This window comes from Podarcis melisellensis (assembly GCF_964234715.1).
Source record: "Podarcis melisellensis genome assembly, chromosome: 8".
Taxonomy (NCBI): domain Eukaryota; kingdom Metazoa; phylum Chordata; class Lepidosauria; order Squamata; family Lacertidae; genus Podarcis; species Podarcis melisellensis.
The window spans coordinates 85249412-85265155 of record NC_138540.1 but is presented as its reverse complement, the minus strand read 5'-3'; the positions used below and the strand labels follow the sequence as shown (position 1 = coordinate 85265155).

Below are 15744 nucleotides of genomic sequence, written 5' to 3'. Positions count from 1 at the left end.
GTTAGCGGAGTCTATAACCTGAAGTGCCTGTAACATGAAGCGTTTGTAACCTGAGGTACCACTGTACCACAAACAAACTTAGTTGGTCTCTAAGGTGCTACTGGACAATTTATTTTATTTTATTTTTATATTTCGCATTGCAGGGGGTTGGACTAGATGACCCCGGGTTCCCTCTCTCAACCCTACAATTCTGTGCTTCTAGTTTTGAGGGCACACCTAGAGAGAGAGGTCCTGGGGCTCTCCCCTCCTCAGCCACACCCCTCACCAGCTTTGCCCCACTTCCCGCCTCTGATATTTGCATGGCTGGAATGGAGGAAAGAGTCCCAACTTTTTACCTCCAGGCCCACCAATCACTGGCCAGGCCGCTGCTTGGGGTGGCAGCTGAGGGAAGGGGGCGAGGGAGGGCTGAACAGTGACTGCTTTACAGCAAAAGAAGAAAGGTCCCTGCTGCAAGGAGCTTGCAGCCAGAATTTGGCACTGGGAGAGAGGGAAAAGGTCATTCTCTGCGTGTCAGCCAGTGAACCTCTGTATAGTTGGTGAACCCGGTTTGCCTGTTTTCTGCGTGGTCAGCTGCTGAAGCCATTCAGGAATACAAGGAGCAAGGCTCCCTGTGAGCTTATTTTCCGGAACCTGAAGCTGGTTTTAGCGTCTAGGCACCAAATACAGGGGTGCCCCGCAAGACGAATGCCTCGCAAGACGGAAAACCCGCTAGACGAAAGAGCTTTCCGTTTTGGAGGTGCTTCGCAAAACGAATTTCCTTTGGGCTTGCTTCGCAAGACGAAAATGTCTTGCGAGTTCCTGCGGGGGTTTTCCCCCTCCCCCCCTTTTTCTAAGCCGCTTATCCGATAAGCCGCTAATAGCGCTAATCCGCTAATCCGTCAATGGGCTTGCTTCGCAAGACGAAAAAACCGCTAGATGAAGAGACTCGCAGAACGGATTCTTTTCATCTTGCGAGTCACCACTGTATAAGAAGCCAAAACTGTCGTCTTCCTTCCTTTTCTCCATCTCTCTCCCCCGCCCCTATCTATTTCTCTTATTGGTTAAGGCCAGTAGTTGTGTGAGGGGTGTGTTGACCTGAGGGCTGCCTTCTTTGACGGGCAGCCTTCCACGGACTGTGTGCCAGTCTTGGGCAGGGCAGGAGGCAAAGGCTGTGCAGGTGGATGGGTGCGGCTCTCACCTTTACCCAGGCGGCTACATTCCAGACACACCCAAACATACCTGTCTGTTTGCTATCCAGGCAAGTTATCGTAATCCAGAGACCCATTCCAACCAGGAAAAAGCAGTCAAGGAGGATATGGAGCAGGTCTTGTGGGGGGGGGGAGCCCGAGGGCCGGTTAGAGAGCCCTGGAGGGCCACATTGCACCTGCAAGCCACTGGGTCCCTATCTCAGCACCAAGGAGTTGCAACATTAGAATATTGCCATGTTCAAATACTTCTCAAATTGGCAGTAGATGATTAGCAGCCAGACACACTTGACGTGTCCTCCAACGCAATCGCCCCCCCATGCAATGTGTCCATTATTTAATTTCCAAAGTGGGAATATTTGGGGGCTCAGTCCTGCTGGAATTTGCATTCTTTGTTCCGGAAAACCTGTGTTTGACCCCTTCCGATGTGCGGGAATGGTGTATTACTCGGGCACAGCTGTGAGAGGATCAGGGCGAGGAACGTGGTGGTTCTGGTTGTTGGGTCTCTTCGAATTAAGAGGCCTTTTAGGAACATATACAGATTTGGGTCACTTGTATACAGCCTTTCTGCCAATGCAGAAATTGCAGCTTGACATAGCAGCTTGCAGTAACCTTCCCTGACCTGGTGCCATTTATCGTGCAAAACACTTGGAGGGCATACCAGGTTGGTGAGGAAGGGTGGGTTCAGTACCAGGGCTGCTGCCCCGGTGCACATTGCTTGCCAATCTGCCAAGCCCCGCCCCTGACGGCACCCTCAAGCCATAACCTCACAGCTCCTCTGTGTCCTTCCATCCCTGCTTTCTTCAACTGTATGCTGCTGTTTAAAACCACCCTTTTACAACCTGCCTTCTCTCTTTCCCCCGTCCCCTCCCACGACGTCAAGCAAATCCAGGGTTGTGACATGGCACTACCTATTCCCCAATGGGAGCTGCGTGATGACAGCCTTACATTTTATGTATACGGTATAGGAAGAAGGGGGTGGGAAAACCAATCATGTAAATAAAATCTCCTTTCTTTCCTCCCCCTCTTTCCTTTGTCCTCTCTCCTTCTGTGATGGAACTCCTATATGGGGACTTCCCTGGCTTTTTTCCTGGCCCACATAGGACCAGTCTGGATAGTTGGCCTTGGTGAAGACTTGATGTTGTTTTTTTTTAAGAATGTTTATTAAAGTTTACAATAATAATACAATAAAAAGAAAAAATAACAAAAATAAAAATATTTTAAAAAAACATAAGGTTTCCAATGCTTATTTTCATTAACTTATTTCCCAGACCTCCTCATACCTCCCTTTTTTGTATTCCAGTTCAAATTGTTAGTTCAGCAAATCCTTATCAATAAATTTTAACCTGTTTCTAAACCATTTTTTTCCATATTCTCTTAAAGCATTACAGCTGGAAACCACTTAATTTCTATCCAACATCATTCTAACATTCATTAATTTTGCAATATTTCTGTAAATAGTCTTTAAATTTCTTCCAATCTTCTTCCACCGAATCTTCTCCCTGGTCTCGGATTCTGCCAGTCATTTCTGCCAATCCCATATAGTCAATCATCTTCATCTGCCATTCTTCCAGGGTGGGCAGATCTTGTGCCTACCAGTACTTTGGAAGACTTGATGTTTTCGTCCCCAAAAAAGTTTTTGATTTGAGTTCCTACTGAAATGAGGCTTCATTTTAATGTTGTGTTTTAATCTTGTTTTTAAGTTGTATTCCGATCTATTGTTTTTATACCTGGTGTTAGCCGTCCTGAGCCCAGTCTTGGCTGGGGAGGGCGGGTTATAAATAAAAAATATTATTATTATTATTATTATTATTATTATTATTATTATTATTATTATTATTATTATTATTTTCTCTCTTTCACCCAGGTGCCTGTCGATGGATGGCTTTGCTCGGGTAGCTGAAGCCGGTGTCTCCAGCTCCGAGTTCACAGCTCTTTGCTCTTGGCTGGTTTCTGAGCTCCGCAGCCTTTGCCCTCTCGAAGAGGACGTGAATCCCACTCGTGGTAGATAACCTGGCTTTGTGGGGAGAGATGAATGCAGCAAATATTTTCTTCGGCAAGAGCTAAAGGAATCAAGGGGGTGAGGGGTGTGTGAGTCAGCCTAGGGCCCCGCAAGGAATCCCCCACTGGGCTGATAACATCTGAGAAGCAAATGTAACGTAGCCCAGCGTCTGCGGGGTTTCATTAGCTGGCTTCTGGGTGGTTAACCATGGAACTGCTTGCTGCAAGGTCCTGTTGCTCCAGCCCATCACTTGGATGAAAAGTGCCAAGATCATCAAGGGAGCTTCTAGCATACATGAACTGGAGAGGGAGGTTGGGGGGGGGCAGAGAATGCCTGTAGGGATGGTCGTATTGGCTAGTACCCGGGACAACCATTTCATCTGGCTGGGTCAGGATGGTATGGGGATGAGGGACCAACGCCCTTCTCTTGCGGGGGCCCAATTAGGAACATTGCCTTCCATTACGAGTTTGGGTGTAATCCTTGACGCCTCCCTTTCCATGGAGGCGCAGGTTACAGCAACAGCCAAGGCGACATTTTCCCACCTTCGCCGCATCAAGCAGTTGGTCCCTTGCCTTTCCCGCCCCGACCTGGCCACAGTGATCCATGCAACGGTCATCTCCAGGCTTGACTACTGTAATTCGCTCTACGCGGGGCTGCCCTTGAAGCTGTCCCAGAAACTCCAGCGGGTGCAGAATGCTGCAACGAGGCTCCTCACGGGGTCTCTGCCATGAGAGCATATGCACCCAGTGCTTTTTCAGCTGCACTGGCTCCCGGTGGAGTACAGGGTCAGATTTAAGGTGCTGGTTTTGACCTTTAAAGCTCTTCACGGCCTAGGACCCTCGTACCTACAGGACCGCCTCTCCCGGTATGCCCCACGGAGGACCTTAAGATCCATAAATAGCAGCACCCTAGTGGTCCTGGGCCCTAAGGAATTCAGAGCAGCCTCTACCAGAGCCCAGGACCTTTTCAACACTGGCTCCGGCCTGGTGGAACGCTCTGTCTCATGAGACCAGGGCCCTGTGGGATCTGATTTCTTTCCGCAGGGCCTGTAAGACAGAGTTGCTCCACCTGGCCTTTGGCTTAGAATCAATTTGATTCCCTCTCCCTCTTTCTTTTTTCTTTTCTCCTCCTGTGATGAGGCTGCATCTTAATGTTTTAATGTTGTATTTTAATCAACTTGTTTTTATTATTGGTTGCTAGCCGCCCCGAGCCCTGTCTTGGCTGGGGAGGGTGGGGTATAAATAAAATTTATTATTATTATTATCCACTCCTCATTGAGCTGATGTTTTAGATTTCTATCCCCAAGCGGCATTGTGTCCTTTCAGGTCCTGAGGATGCCGAGACCTTCCAGATCGAAGTGAGCGGCCTCCTTGGGGAGCTGCATTGTCCCTACTCCTCGCTGACCACGGGGGACGTAACAGCCAGGCTTAGCACCCCGGACAGGTGCCTCCAGCTCCTGTGTAAGTCCAGGCAGGAAGGGGCGTATTCCTCGGCTCATTCTGTGCAGGTGGGCTCAGAAAAGACGTGGCTAAGAATGTCTACTCCAATCTCTAGAAAGGGTCTGGGGATCACTGTGTCGTGTGGGTGTGTATTAGCTCATTTGTATTTTTTAAAAAATGAATGGGAGATCCAAAGGGCGGGAACACAAGAAGGAGCCTTTTTGGTGGTGGCTTCCGAGGCGCTTCTGGCACCATTGTTACACATCTTTTTTAAACAAGGCTTTGGCTTTTAACAATGGCCTTAGAGTGGGTGGGATGTTTCCATGTGGGGGTTTTTATGTGTGGGGATTTTTTTGCTTTTGAGTTGCCATGGCAAAAAAGGGACCAATAAATTTAATTTTACTTAATTAATTATAGTTAGTCCTGTAATGTAATATGACAAGATTTACTGATGTAATATGAGAATGTTAACACATAAATAAAGTGCAAATTAAATATATATATATTTTACTTAATTAATTCCCAACCCCCATTTTTTTTTTAAAATCACCCTAGAAGCACTTAGGTCCCCAAGGTTTATGGGATATAAATTTAGGACAGGAACTGAATCCAGCTCTTTCTCCTTCCCCGGCAAGATTTTTTGAGCTCAGAGCTCCTGGCCGCCCGACTGCTGGCTCGGAAAACACCCCGTTCGCCGCCGGAAAAAGAAGACCGAGCTGGCGAAGCGATGAACGAGCTCCAACTCATCTGCCAAGCCCTGGGAATGGCGGACCTGGATCCAGGCTGCCCAGTCCATCAAGCCATGGCTGACATAGAAGCCAAGGTAGGGACGAATTTGGGGCAAGACGGGGCGGCTGTTTGACTTGTGCATTCGCCAAAGATATGGGAGGCGCTAAAACTCCTGGTCTCTAGTGCTCCCCGCAGCTTAATTCTAACTGTCTTGCTGAATGTTGGAAGCGGGGGGGGGAGGGGGCTGTTCAGGGCAGTTAGAGGAATAGAACCTTCCCTCCCCCCCCCCACCGCTGCTTTGGCTGCACCCCAGTATGAAGGAGCGTCTCCACCCCCATCGTTCAGCCCGGACACTGAGATCCAGCGCCGAGGGCCTTCTGGCGGCTCCCTCATTGCAAGAAGTGAGGTTAAAGGGAACCAGACAGAGGGCCTTCTCGGTAGTGGCACCCACCCTGTAGAACACCCTCCCTTCAGGTGTGAAGGAAATAAGCAGCTATCCTATCTTTAAAAGATAACTGAAGGCAGCCCTGTTCAGGGAAGTTTTTAATATTTAACGCTGTACTGTTTTTAACACTTGATTGGGTGCCGCCCAGAGTGGCTGGGGAAACTCAGCCAGATGGGCGGGGTATAAATAATAAATTATTATATTATTATTATTATTATATGCAAATTGTCTGTTTCTCTCTCTCCCCCCCCCCCCCAACAGCTAAACTTGTGGTCTCCTCCTTAGATTTCGGAGGTGCTTTCCTCACTACCCCCTGAGCACCAGCAGATGGCTCCGCTCCTAAAGGCCACGCTGACCTCCGAGGAATGGGTAAGGACAGGCCAGTGATATTGGCAACGAACACCCCACCTCATGGATACTTGCCCCTTCGGTCGGGTCGGGTCGTCCTCCTCCAGACGTGTCCCTGGCCAACGCAGGGTTTTTGAGGGTGGTTCCATGGTGGCTGGAAGGATAGCAAACGGCTTATGTCTCCCGCTTCCTCTTGCCCCTCTCCCAAATGAAAACACTAGGGGGCGCTGGAGGGCATACGGGACTTGCTGTGCACGGAATATCAGTGCCGCCGACGCATGATGGCCACTCGTCTAGACGTCACTGTCGAGTCCTTCCATTGGTCAGAGAGGGCAAAGGTGAGTGAGCTGGACAAGAGGGGGACATGTGCTTTTAAAGGGATGAAGGTGTTGGTGTGTGATTGTTTTCAAGAATAGGGTAGACTTGCTGGTGTTATGATTAAAAGGTAAAGGAACTCCTGACCGTTACGTCCAGTTGTGACCGACTCTGGGGTTGCAGCGCTCATCTCGCTTTATTGGCTGAGGGAGCCGGCGTACAGCTTCCGGGTCATGTGGCCAGCATGACTAAGCCACTTCTGGCGACCCAGAGCAGCACACAGAAACGCGTTTACCTTCCCGTCAGAGTGGTACCTATTTATCTACTTGCACTTTGACATGCTTTCAAACTGCTAGGTTGGCAGGAGCAGGGAGCGAGCAACGGGAGCTCACCCCGTCACGGGGATTCAAACCGCCGACCTTCTGATTGGCAAGTCCTAGGCTCTGTGGTTTAACCCACAGCGCCACCCGCATCCCTAATAATAGTAATATTTTATTTATATCACCAGCCAAAGCCAGGCTGAGAGCAGCTAACAACAGTAAAAATAGCCACAGTTTACATAAAATCACAGTCAATTAACTGAAATACATTCTAAAATCAGTTCAGAAGCAAATTAATTTAATTCATGGCAACCATTGGGCTAGAGTTCTGTGAAGATTACAGAAGGAGAGCGTGGGTCAGACTGTGCCTTGGCCAAAAGCTTGGTGGAACAGCTCTGTCTTGCAGGTCCTGTGGAAAGATGTCAAGTCCCGCAGGGCCCTAGTCTCTTGTGAAAGTGCGTTCCACCAGGTCAGGGCCATGGTCAAAAAAGCCCTGGCTCTGGTTGAGGCCAGCCTAACCTCCCTGTGGCCCAGGACCTCTAAGATGTTTTTATTTGAAGACCATAAGGTCCTCCGTGGGACATACCAGGAGAGGCAGTCCTGTAGGTACGACGGTCCTAGGCCGTAGAGGGCTTTAAAGGTTAAAACCAGCACCTTAAACCTGATCCTGTACTGCACCGGGAGCCAGTGCAGCTGGTATAGCACCGGGTGAATGTGATCCCTAGAATCACATGGTTCAGAGGGACAACCAAGGGTCTTCTAGCCCTAACCACAGTTCAAGAAGGACACTGACAAACTGGAACGTGTCCAGAGGAGGGCAACCAAAATGGTCAAAGGCCTGGAAACGATGCCCTATGAGGAACAGCTAAGGGAGCTGGGCATGTTTAGCCTGGAGAAGAAGAGGTTAAGGGGTGATATGATAGCCATGTTCAAATATATAAAAGGATGTCACATAGAGGAGGGAGAAAGGTTGTTTTCTGCTGCTCCAGAGAAGCGGACACGGAGCAACGGATCCAGACTACAAGAAAGAAGATTCCACCTAAACATTAGGAAGAACCTCCTGACATTAAGAGCTGTTCGACAGTGGAATTTGCTGCCAAGGAGTGTGGTGGAGTCTCCTTCTTTGGAGGTCTTTAAGCAGAGGCTTGACAGCCATATGTCAGGAGTGCTCTGATGGTGTTTCCTGCTTGGCAGGGGGTTGAACTCGATGGCCCTTGTGGTCTCTTCCAACTCTATGATTCTATGATTCTATTCTATGATTCTATGAACCCCCTGAAATGCAGGAATCTCAGCTCAGACATCTGTGATATATGGCTGTCCAATCCCGAGGGAGTCCGTTCCGCTGCTGGATAGCTTTCGCTGTCAGAAAGTCCTTCCAGATGTTTAGTTGGAATCTTCTTGTTACTTGCAAGCCATTGGTTCGAGAGCTGGGGGGGAGCTTGCTCCATCTTCCTACCTAACAACTTGGGACCAGTTTATCTGTGAGACTTCCTTACTCCATTTACGCCCACTTGACAGCTTCAATTGACGGAACTGGCCCTGATACAGGAGACACATAATACCCCTTGATGTTTTAGCGTGTCAACATGTGCCCTTTGGCAGCATGTGCCAATTGACACCAGGCAGACACTTTCACTGTACTCTTTTTTTCCAGCGCCTGCTAACAACCTTTTCGTTTGGATGAGCCTATCCAGACATTTAGAAAGCTGGTGCGAGTTTTAATCTGTGTTTAGTGTCTGTGGTTATTTCAACTTTTTAAAAGCCTTAAATGATGCTGATGTTTCCTATCGACAATTGTACAGTTTTATATTTTCGGCAACCGCTTTGAGCTGGTTGTTTCTTTGCAACCAAGCAGTGTGTAAATTTTAATAAATTAGATAGATAGATAGATAGATAGATAGATAGATAGATAGTGCTTTTTTAGTCATATTTATTTTAATTTATGCTGTGGGCCAACCTGGGTTCTGCCTGGTGGGGAAAGGCAAGATATAAATAAAAGAAATAACAAATAAGTAATAGTTTTAATAATAGTTCAGCAGCATTGACCCGCCCTGAATAGAGCAGGGATTGAATGAAAAATGGGCTTCTTCCCTCAAATTTTGCCCCCTACAACTTAGGACCGCAGCGGAGCTATGTCAGAGACTTTCAAACCCTTGCGGCAGTCTTTGCTGGAGGAGTCCCAGGTCTCTGTTCCTCACCTGCTGGCCGCGCGGGAGGACTTCTCCCGCATCGTGAAGACCAGCAGCGGAGCTTCGCGGAACAAGACAAGCTGTGCTGTCAACAAGGTACAGGGCTGGAGAGGGGTGCAGTTCCCCAGAAGTTGTGATGGGGTACAGGAAAGCTCTATAGCAGGTCTGTGCAGTTGTGCACAGGTGCTCTGCAAGGCTGATACCTGATGACTTGAATAAATGAATCCAACAGACCTGAGCTGTACCTGCGCAGCCTCCCTGTTTTTTATCCCTTATGTTTGCTGGTTGGCAATTTCTCCACCCCAGAAATAAAATGCCAGAGCACCAGTCATTGATAGAGGGAGGGAGTGAACAGGAAGTTCTATGTCACTTCCTGTCGAGATACAACAGGTGACCGCCCTCCTCACTTGTCGGAAACAATTGAAGCCATTTTTGGTCCAACAGCTTTTTGATAAACGGGTCTTTACCACAAGCATCAGCTTCTTCTTCTTTTTTGAAGTTTTATTCGAGTTCAGGATTTTTACATACATTATATTAAAAGGTAAAGGGACCCCTGACCATTAGGTCCAGTTGTGGCCGACTCTGGGGTTGCGGCGCTCATCTTGCTTTATTGGCCGAGGGAGCCAGTGTACAGCCACAGTCATGTGGCCAGCATGACTAAGCCGCTTCTGGCGAACCAGAACAGCACATGGAAACGCCATTTACCTTCCTGCCGGAGTGGTACCTATTTATCTACTTGCATTTGATGTGCTTTCGAACTGCTAGGCTCTGTGGTTTAACCCACAGCGTCACTCGTGTCCCAGCATACATTATATTATCTCCTTCCAATTTTAAATTTCCTGTACAATTTTTTTCTTCCCCTCCCTCCCCCCCCCCAATCCATTGGAAGGGTTCAAACAATTATCCTCCGCCACGGACATAGCCTCTTTAGTTTCCACCGAATGTCTTTTGTGCCAGTAGTTTTTATCCATTGAAGAAAGGGGGTTCCATCTGTTCCTTATCGTGGTGGACTTGGCCTTCCACGTTGTTTCCTGTGACAATGTCCGACTGAATAAGTTCAAACAAATAACTATTGCATGCCTCTACTGTCCATTTTTCTCCAACCTAAAGCTATCGTTGCCTTTCCCGCTAATATCATAGCTTTGAAGGTAAACTGGTCACCTTTCTCTATAGCCGTGTTCCCAAGTATACCCATTGTCGTGAAATCAAAGCCTATTGAAAGCTTCACTTTAAAAATTTCATTAATAACCTTTAGGATTTTATTCCAGAATTCCTTTACCTCTGGGCATTCCCAGTACATATGGAGAAACCATCCCTTGGCTCATTTACAGTGCCAACAATTAGTATTCAATCCTGCCACCATATTAGCTAGCTAGGCCGGAGTTCTGTACCATTTTAGAAAGAATTTTAATTCCAGCTCTCTAAATTTGCTTACTTTAATCTCATCTATTCCTTTCATTATCCTTTCAGCCGTTGATTCCCTAACTTGTTCTTCACATCTTTTGAATAAGTTGGGTTGTCTGTTTCTTATTCTCTTACAGATTTTACCTTTCATTCCTTGTTTCTTTTTCCCATTTGGTTGTATAGTTCCTCTATTGCCTCTTCTAAAATCATGTTTCCAATCTCTTGGACTTTAGAGATTTTGTTGTATAGTCCTCCAATTTTTATCCAATATTAGTTACCTATGTTCTCTATTACTTCCTGCAATGAATGTAAGGACTCTCCTCTATACAGTGGTACCTCGGGTTACATACGCTTCAGCTTACATACGCTTCAGGTTACAGACTCCGCTAACCCAGAAATAGTGCTTCAGGTTAAGAACTTTGCTTCAGGATGAGAACAGAAATCGTGCTCTGGCGGTGCAGCGGCAGCAGGAGGCCCCATTAGCTAAAGTGGTGCTTCAGGTTAAGAACAGTTTCAGGTTAAGAACGGACCTCCAGAATGAATTAAGTACTTAACCCGAGGTACCACTGTACATATCTTTAACTATATGATATCCCTTAGTGTTTAGAAACATCAGCTTCTTATTCTCCCCCCCCCCCCTTGTTTAAAATGTACTTCTAGCCTCTGTTTATCTTATGCATAAATCGCCTTGCACCGGTAGTTTAGAAGGCGTTGAATAAATGGATGATGGCGATCATTAGTAACAGCACTTCCTGTTCACTCTCACATCCATTTCTCCCTCCCTTCCCCTCAGGTGCTGATGGTTGGTGACGTCCCGGATCGCGGTGGGCGTCCGAATGAGATTGAACCCCCTATGCCCACATGGGAGAAGAGGCGAGAAGGAGGAGGCGGCCACCAGCGATGGGGCAAGCGGAGCAGGAAGAAGAAAAAATAGCAAGGGGCTGGATCCTGACCTCCTCCGGCGTGGGGTATGGTCAAAACCACCCTTAAGTTTAGGGCAGGGAAGAGGCATCAGGAAGTTAACCGCAGCAAGGATAAGAGGTGGTTACAGCCCCAAAGCCCAGCCTTCACCAAAGGTGATTTCAGTGTTGCTTTTCCCTAGAATGCAAGGAAATGCAGTTTACAAGAAAGGTGCCCATTACGTTGAACCTGAGACAGTGGGCAGGGGCATGTGAGCTAACATCAGACATCTCTCCCCCCCTTCCCCACCCCCCTTTCACTTGCTTTAAAGTTGTTGGACACAGACGTTTGTGTTGTCCGCGTTATAGCTTGATGCCGGATGAATTGCGCCTTTCGAGCAGAGATGGCGAGTCTGTGGTTCCTTCAGATGTCATTGGACTTCATCTCCCAGCAATCCCCAGTTAGTGGGGCCAGTGATGGGGTGTGAAGGGAGTTGGGAGCCAATGTTCCCCGTCCCTGATCTAGTTAATACCCAACTTGCAAGGATGAAGGAACAAGAGGTGCTGGCAGACGCCTGGATTTCTCAAGGTTTCTTTTTGGGCTTTAGATGTCGAATGTAGGTAGAAGCAACGTTCCTTTTGGGGCTGGGTGGGCAGCATTTATGAGAAACCCAGCTTTAGAAATGTCCCGTTAGATTTAATTGACAATGTAGGAAGAGGGAAGATATTATTTTCGGATTTTTAAGCACAAACCCAAACTTCTTTGTACTTTTCCCTCCTCTGGATTATGCAGCGGTTCTCAACCTGTGGGTCCCCAGATGTTGTTGGACTACAACTCCCATCATCCCTGAGCTCTGGCCCTTGCTAGCTAGGGATGATGGGAGTTGTAGTCCAATGACATCTGGGGACCCACAGGTTGAGAAAGGCTGATCTACAGGGTGGCTCAATTGCAACAGCCAGTGAGTATGGGGTTTTGTTTGAATGGTGCAAGTTAATTTTTGTCCTTGTTCTGAAGGGACAGGATTGAAAATGGTCAGGCTGGGTTTAGTGTAACACTAAGAGATTAAACATTTTCCTTGTCATTCAAACTCATTGTGCAAGGGAGTATTGTGTGCGTTTTAAAAACTCTAGTCGTCATCTTCTACCTCTCTCTTTTTTTTTATTGTGCCAGGAGGGTTAAGAGAGCAGAGCAGAATACTTTAAAAGTCAGGGACAGTTTGCCATTTGAAGGACATTTTTAAATCTTTTTCTTTTAAGGGGAAATCACATTCCCTGCCCGAAAAGGGGAAGCGGTTATACAAAGCTTGTGGGGAGTATCGCTGAATGTGATCTTTATGGGGAGAGAGTTAGATTTAAACAATATAATTCCTGTATTCAGTATGATGCATTGCTTCTATTTCCAGCAATGAATGTATTCCACCCCACATCCCCCAAATGAACAGAGGGTTAAAGGTGAAGGGACCCCTGACCATTAGGTCCAGTCGTCGCCGACTCTGGGGTTGTGGCACGCATCTCGTTTTATTGGCCGAGGGAGCCGGCGTACAGCTTCCGGGTCATGTAGCCAGCATGACTAAGCCGCTTCTGGCAAACCAGAGCAGCGCACGGAAACGCCGTTTACCTTCTCGCCGGAGCGGTACCTATTTATCTACTTGCACTTTGACGTGCTTTCGAACTGCTAGGTGGGCAGGAGCAGGGACTGAGCAACGGGAGCTCACCCTGTCATGGGGATTCGAACCACCGACCTTCTGATCGGCAAGTCCTAGGCTCTGTGGTTTAACCCACAGCGCCACCCACGTCCCTGGAACAGAGGGTTAGGGGAGTGAATAAAAGATGCAGGGGGGGGGGGGGTTGAAAGCAAGGCCGAAGGGGGTCAGTGGAAGAGGTCGCAGTCAGTAGGCGCTTCTGCCTTGCCTCTCGTCCCCCTTTACCTGCCGCCGAACCCCCAGTTTCCACCTTCTAAGGATTCCTTTCTCCCAGTCTCTTGCCATTGGAAGCCCAACCAGAAGGTCACTCGCTTTGCCCCGGCTAGCAAGGCAGGGTCCCTGTTTACGCACTCGCTCAGTGGTTAAATATAGTTTGTTGCAGAGAGCTATTGGCAATCCACCACATGCACACAAGCCAAGGAGTTGCTTAGGTTCTTGAGCCATCCGGGACTCTTCAGCTAAGAAGAGCTCTGCTGAAGCAGTCCAGTGGCCCTCCTCGCCCTCCTCTCACGGAGGCCAACCAAGTGCGCCAATGGGAAGCCCCCGCAGCGGGACCTGAGCGCAGCAGCACTCTCCTCGTTTCCGATGCCCCAGCAGCTGGCCTTCGGCGGTCTGCTGCCTCGGACAGCGGAGGTGGAACAGGGCCATTGTGGCTAATAGCAGCAGAACCCAAAACGTGCATCTGCAGCATCACCAAAAAAAAGAAGCCAGCTATCTGGTGGCGCCTCCGTCCAAGAAATAGTCCTTTTATTAGGAACAAAGGAAGCCCCTTAGGTTGAGTCCAGCTGCTTGTTCAGCCATCTCTGTATTATTGGCAAGGAATGACAGTGGCTTCAGGGCAGCAGCATCCATTTCCAGTTCATATTCTCTACCGTTGAGCGCCTTGTCCCTTCTCTCTGTTCCTTTCCTTGAGAGGTTCCACTTTCCTGCCTGTTGCTCACTGTTCCTGTGCCCTCGGCTCAGTTGGGCTTGGGAGGCAGGTGCGAGTTGTAGGCAGCCAAGGCCTTCCAGCAGGAGAAGGGGGGCAGGCTCGACGAATCTGCCTTCAGCAGCCAGCTGTTCTCAGCCTCCAGCTGCGAGTTGCAGCTCTGAAGGCTCTGGTTGACCAGCAGCAGCCTGTCCCGTTCCTGCAAAGGAGAGCAAGATGCTTCCAGCTTAAAGTGGGGGTTGCTTGTCCCCCCCAGCAACTTTGGGCCTGTCCAGACCAAAGTAAGGGTAAAGGGACCCCTGACCGTTAGGTCCAGTCGCGGACGACTCTGGGGTTGCGGCGCTCATCTCGCTTTACTGGCCAAGGGAACCGGCGTACAGCTTCCGGGTCATGTGGCCAGCATGAATAAGCCGCTTCTGGTGAACCAGAGCAGCGCACGGAATGCCGTTTACCTTCCCGCCGGAGTGGTACCTATTTATCTACTTGCACTGGTGTGCTTTTGAACTGCTAGGTTAGCAGGAGCAGGGACCGAGCAACGGGAGCTCACCCTGTCGCGGGGATTTGAACCGCCAACCTTCTGATCGGCAAGCCCTAGGCTCTGTGGTTTAACCCACAGCGCCACCCGCATCATAAGTAGCTTCCCATTATTGCTCCACAGAAGTCCCAGATGTGGAATCCTGCCCTCCCCAAAACCCTCACCTTCTCCACCTCCTTCAGCTCTTCCAGAAGCTGCTTTAGACTCTTGCTGTGTCCCCGTGGCTCCTGTGGACTGTCTGCGTCTGTCTGGGTGCTGGCATGTTTCAATCGCCGCCTGCCCGCTGGGCTTGACTGCACCAGGTTGGGGCTTTTGCTGTGCTCTCGTTTTGGTGGGAAGAGGAAAGCTTCCTCCTCCGAGCCTGCCGTGTGGAATAAGGGAAGTGTGGTTAGAAACGTGGCCATCGTATCTGGAGATTTGTTCCTGCAAGCAGTGTGGTGCAGTAGTTCTACAGTGCTGGGCTAGGACCTGGGAGACCTGGGTTCAAATCCCCACACAGCCATGAAACGGATGACCTTTGTGAGCAAAACCTGTACTTTCTCGTGCTGGTTTTGAACTGGTGCTTCAAACCACAGTTTATGGTGTCAAGTGGAATTTGCTCTGCGTTCCTACTCTTCTATAGAAGCCGTACCATGGATCGCAAGGCTGGGAAGCGAATAGCCTCCTTGCCACTGTGCATCACTGGAGCTGGTCCAGTTGGCCAGCCCACACCAGGAACCCCGTCTGGGCACCCCCTTACCCGAGCTAGGGTGGTAGGTGGCAGCCGGTGTGGCAGTCCGAGACAGGGTGCTTTCGGAGCTGCAGGAATGGAAGCGCCGCTGGCACTCCACCTCCACTTGGTCCTTGCATTGCTTGTGACAGATCATCCCACAGTCTGCAGGAGAAAAGAGACCATCATCAGCGATGGGAATGTTAATAGCATGGGTAGGCAACCTAAGACCCGGGGCTCAGATCCAGCCCAATCACCTTCTCAATCCAGCCCACGGACGGTCCAGGAATCAGTGTTTTTACATGAGTCCTTTTATTTAAAATGCATCTCTGGGTTATTTGTGGGGCATAGGAATTCGTTCATTTCCCCCCAAAAAAAATATAGTCCGGCCCCCCACAAGGTCTGAGGGACACTGGACCAACCCCCTGCTGAAAAAGTTTGCTGACCCCTGGTTAATAGGACCCCCTCTCCTTTAGTGCCCACTAGGGGGCGTGCTTACCCCGACATCTGTATCCTTGCTTCGAGACTCCCCAGAGCTAGAACAGGAGAAGAACAAAACAACAAGAGACGTGTTAAGTTGAACTAGACACCACTT

The 15744-nt window shown here is 49.0% G+C and overlaps 2 protein-coding genes across 6 annotated transcripts in view; one reads left to right on the top strand and one right to left on the bottom strand.

Moving 5' to 3' along the window:
* Positions 1-15744, top strand: part of FAM98C (family with sequence similarity 98 member C) — a 263283-nt gene that overhangs the window by 238035 nt on the left and 9504 nt on the right. For 3 of the 4 annotated variants that reach the window (XM_081922292.1, XM_081922289.1, XM_081922291.1), the window contains exons 2-8: positions 3052-3188; positions 4512-4646; positions 5261-5448; positions 6085-6168; positions 6369-6485; positions 8900-9067; positions 11169-12362. In XM_081922292.1, coding sequence (XP_081778418.1) covers positions 3062-3188; positions 4512-4646; positions 5261-5448; positions 6085-6168; positions 6369-6485; positions 8900-9067; positions 11169-11309 — 960 coding nt within the window. In that variant the 5' untranslated portion in view covers positions 3052-3061 and the 3' untranslated portion in view covers positions 11310-12362. Of the gene's footprint in view, positions 1-3051; positions 3189-4511; positions 4647-5260; positions 5449-6084; positions 6169-6368; positions 6486-8899; positions 9068-11168; positions 12363-15744 lie in introns of those variants that run through there. The other variant, XM_081922290.1, reaches the window with a different exon arrangement.
* Positions 13704-15744, bottom strand: part of RASGRP4 (RAS guanyl releasing protein 4) — a 38253-nt gene continuing 36212 nt past the window's right edge. For both annotated transcript variants that reach the window (XM_081922029.1, XM_081922030.1), the window contains exons 14-17: positions 15649-15685; positions 15180-15314; positions 14605-14801; positions 13704-14104 (exon numbers count right to left, since the gene is read on the bottom strand). In XM_081922029.1, coding sequence (XP_081778155.1) covers positions 13937-14104; positions 14605-14801; positions 15180-15314; positions 15649-15685 — 537 coding nt within the window. In that variant the 3' untranslated portion in view covers positions 13704-13936. The remainder of the gene's footprint in view (positions 14105-14604; positions 14802-15179; positions 15315-15648; positions 15686-15744) is intronic.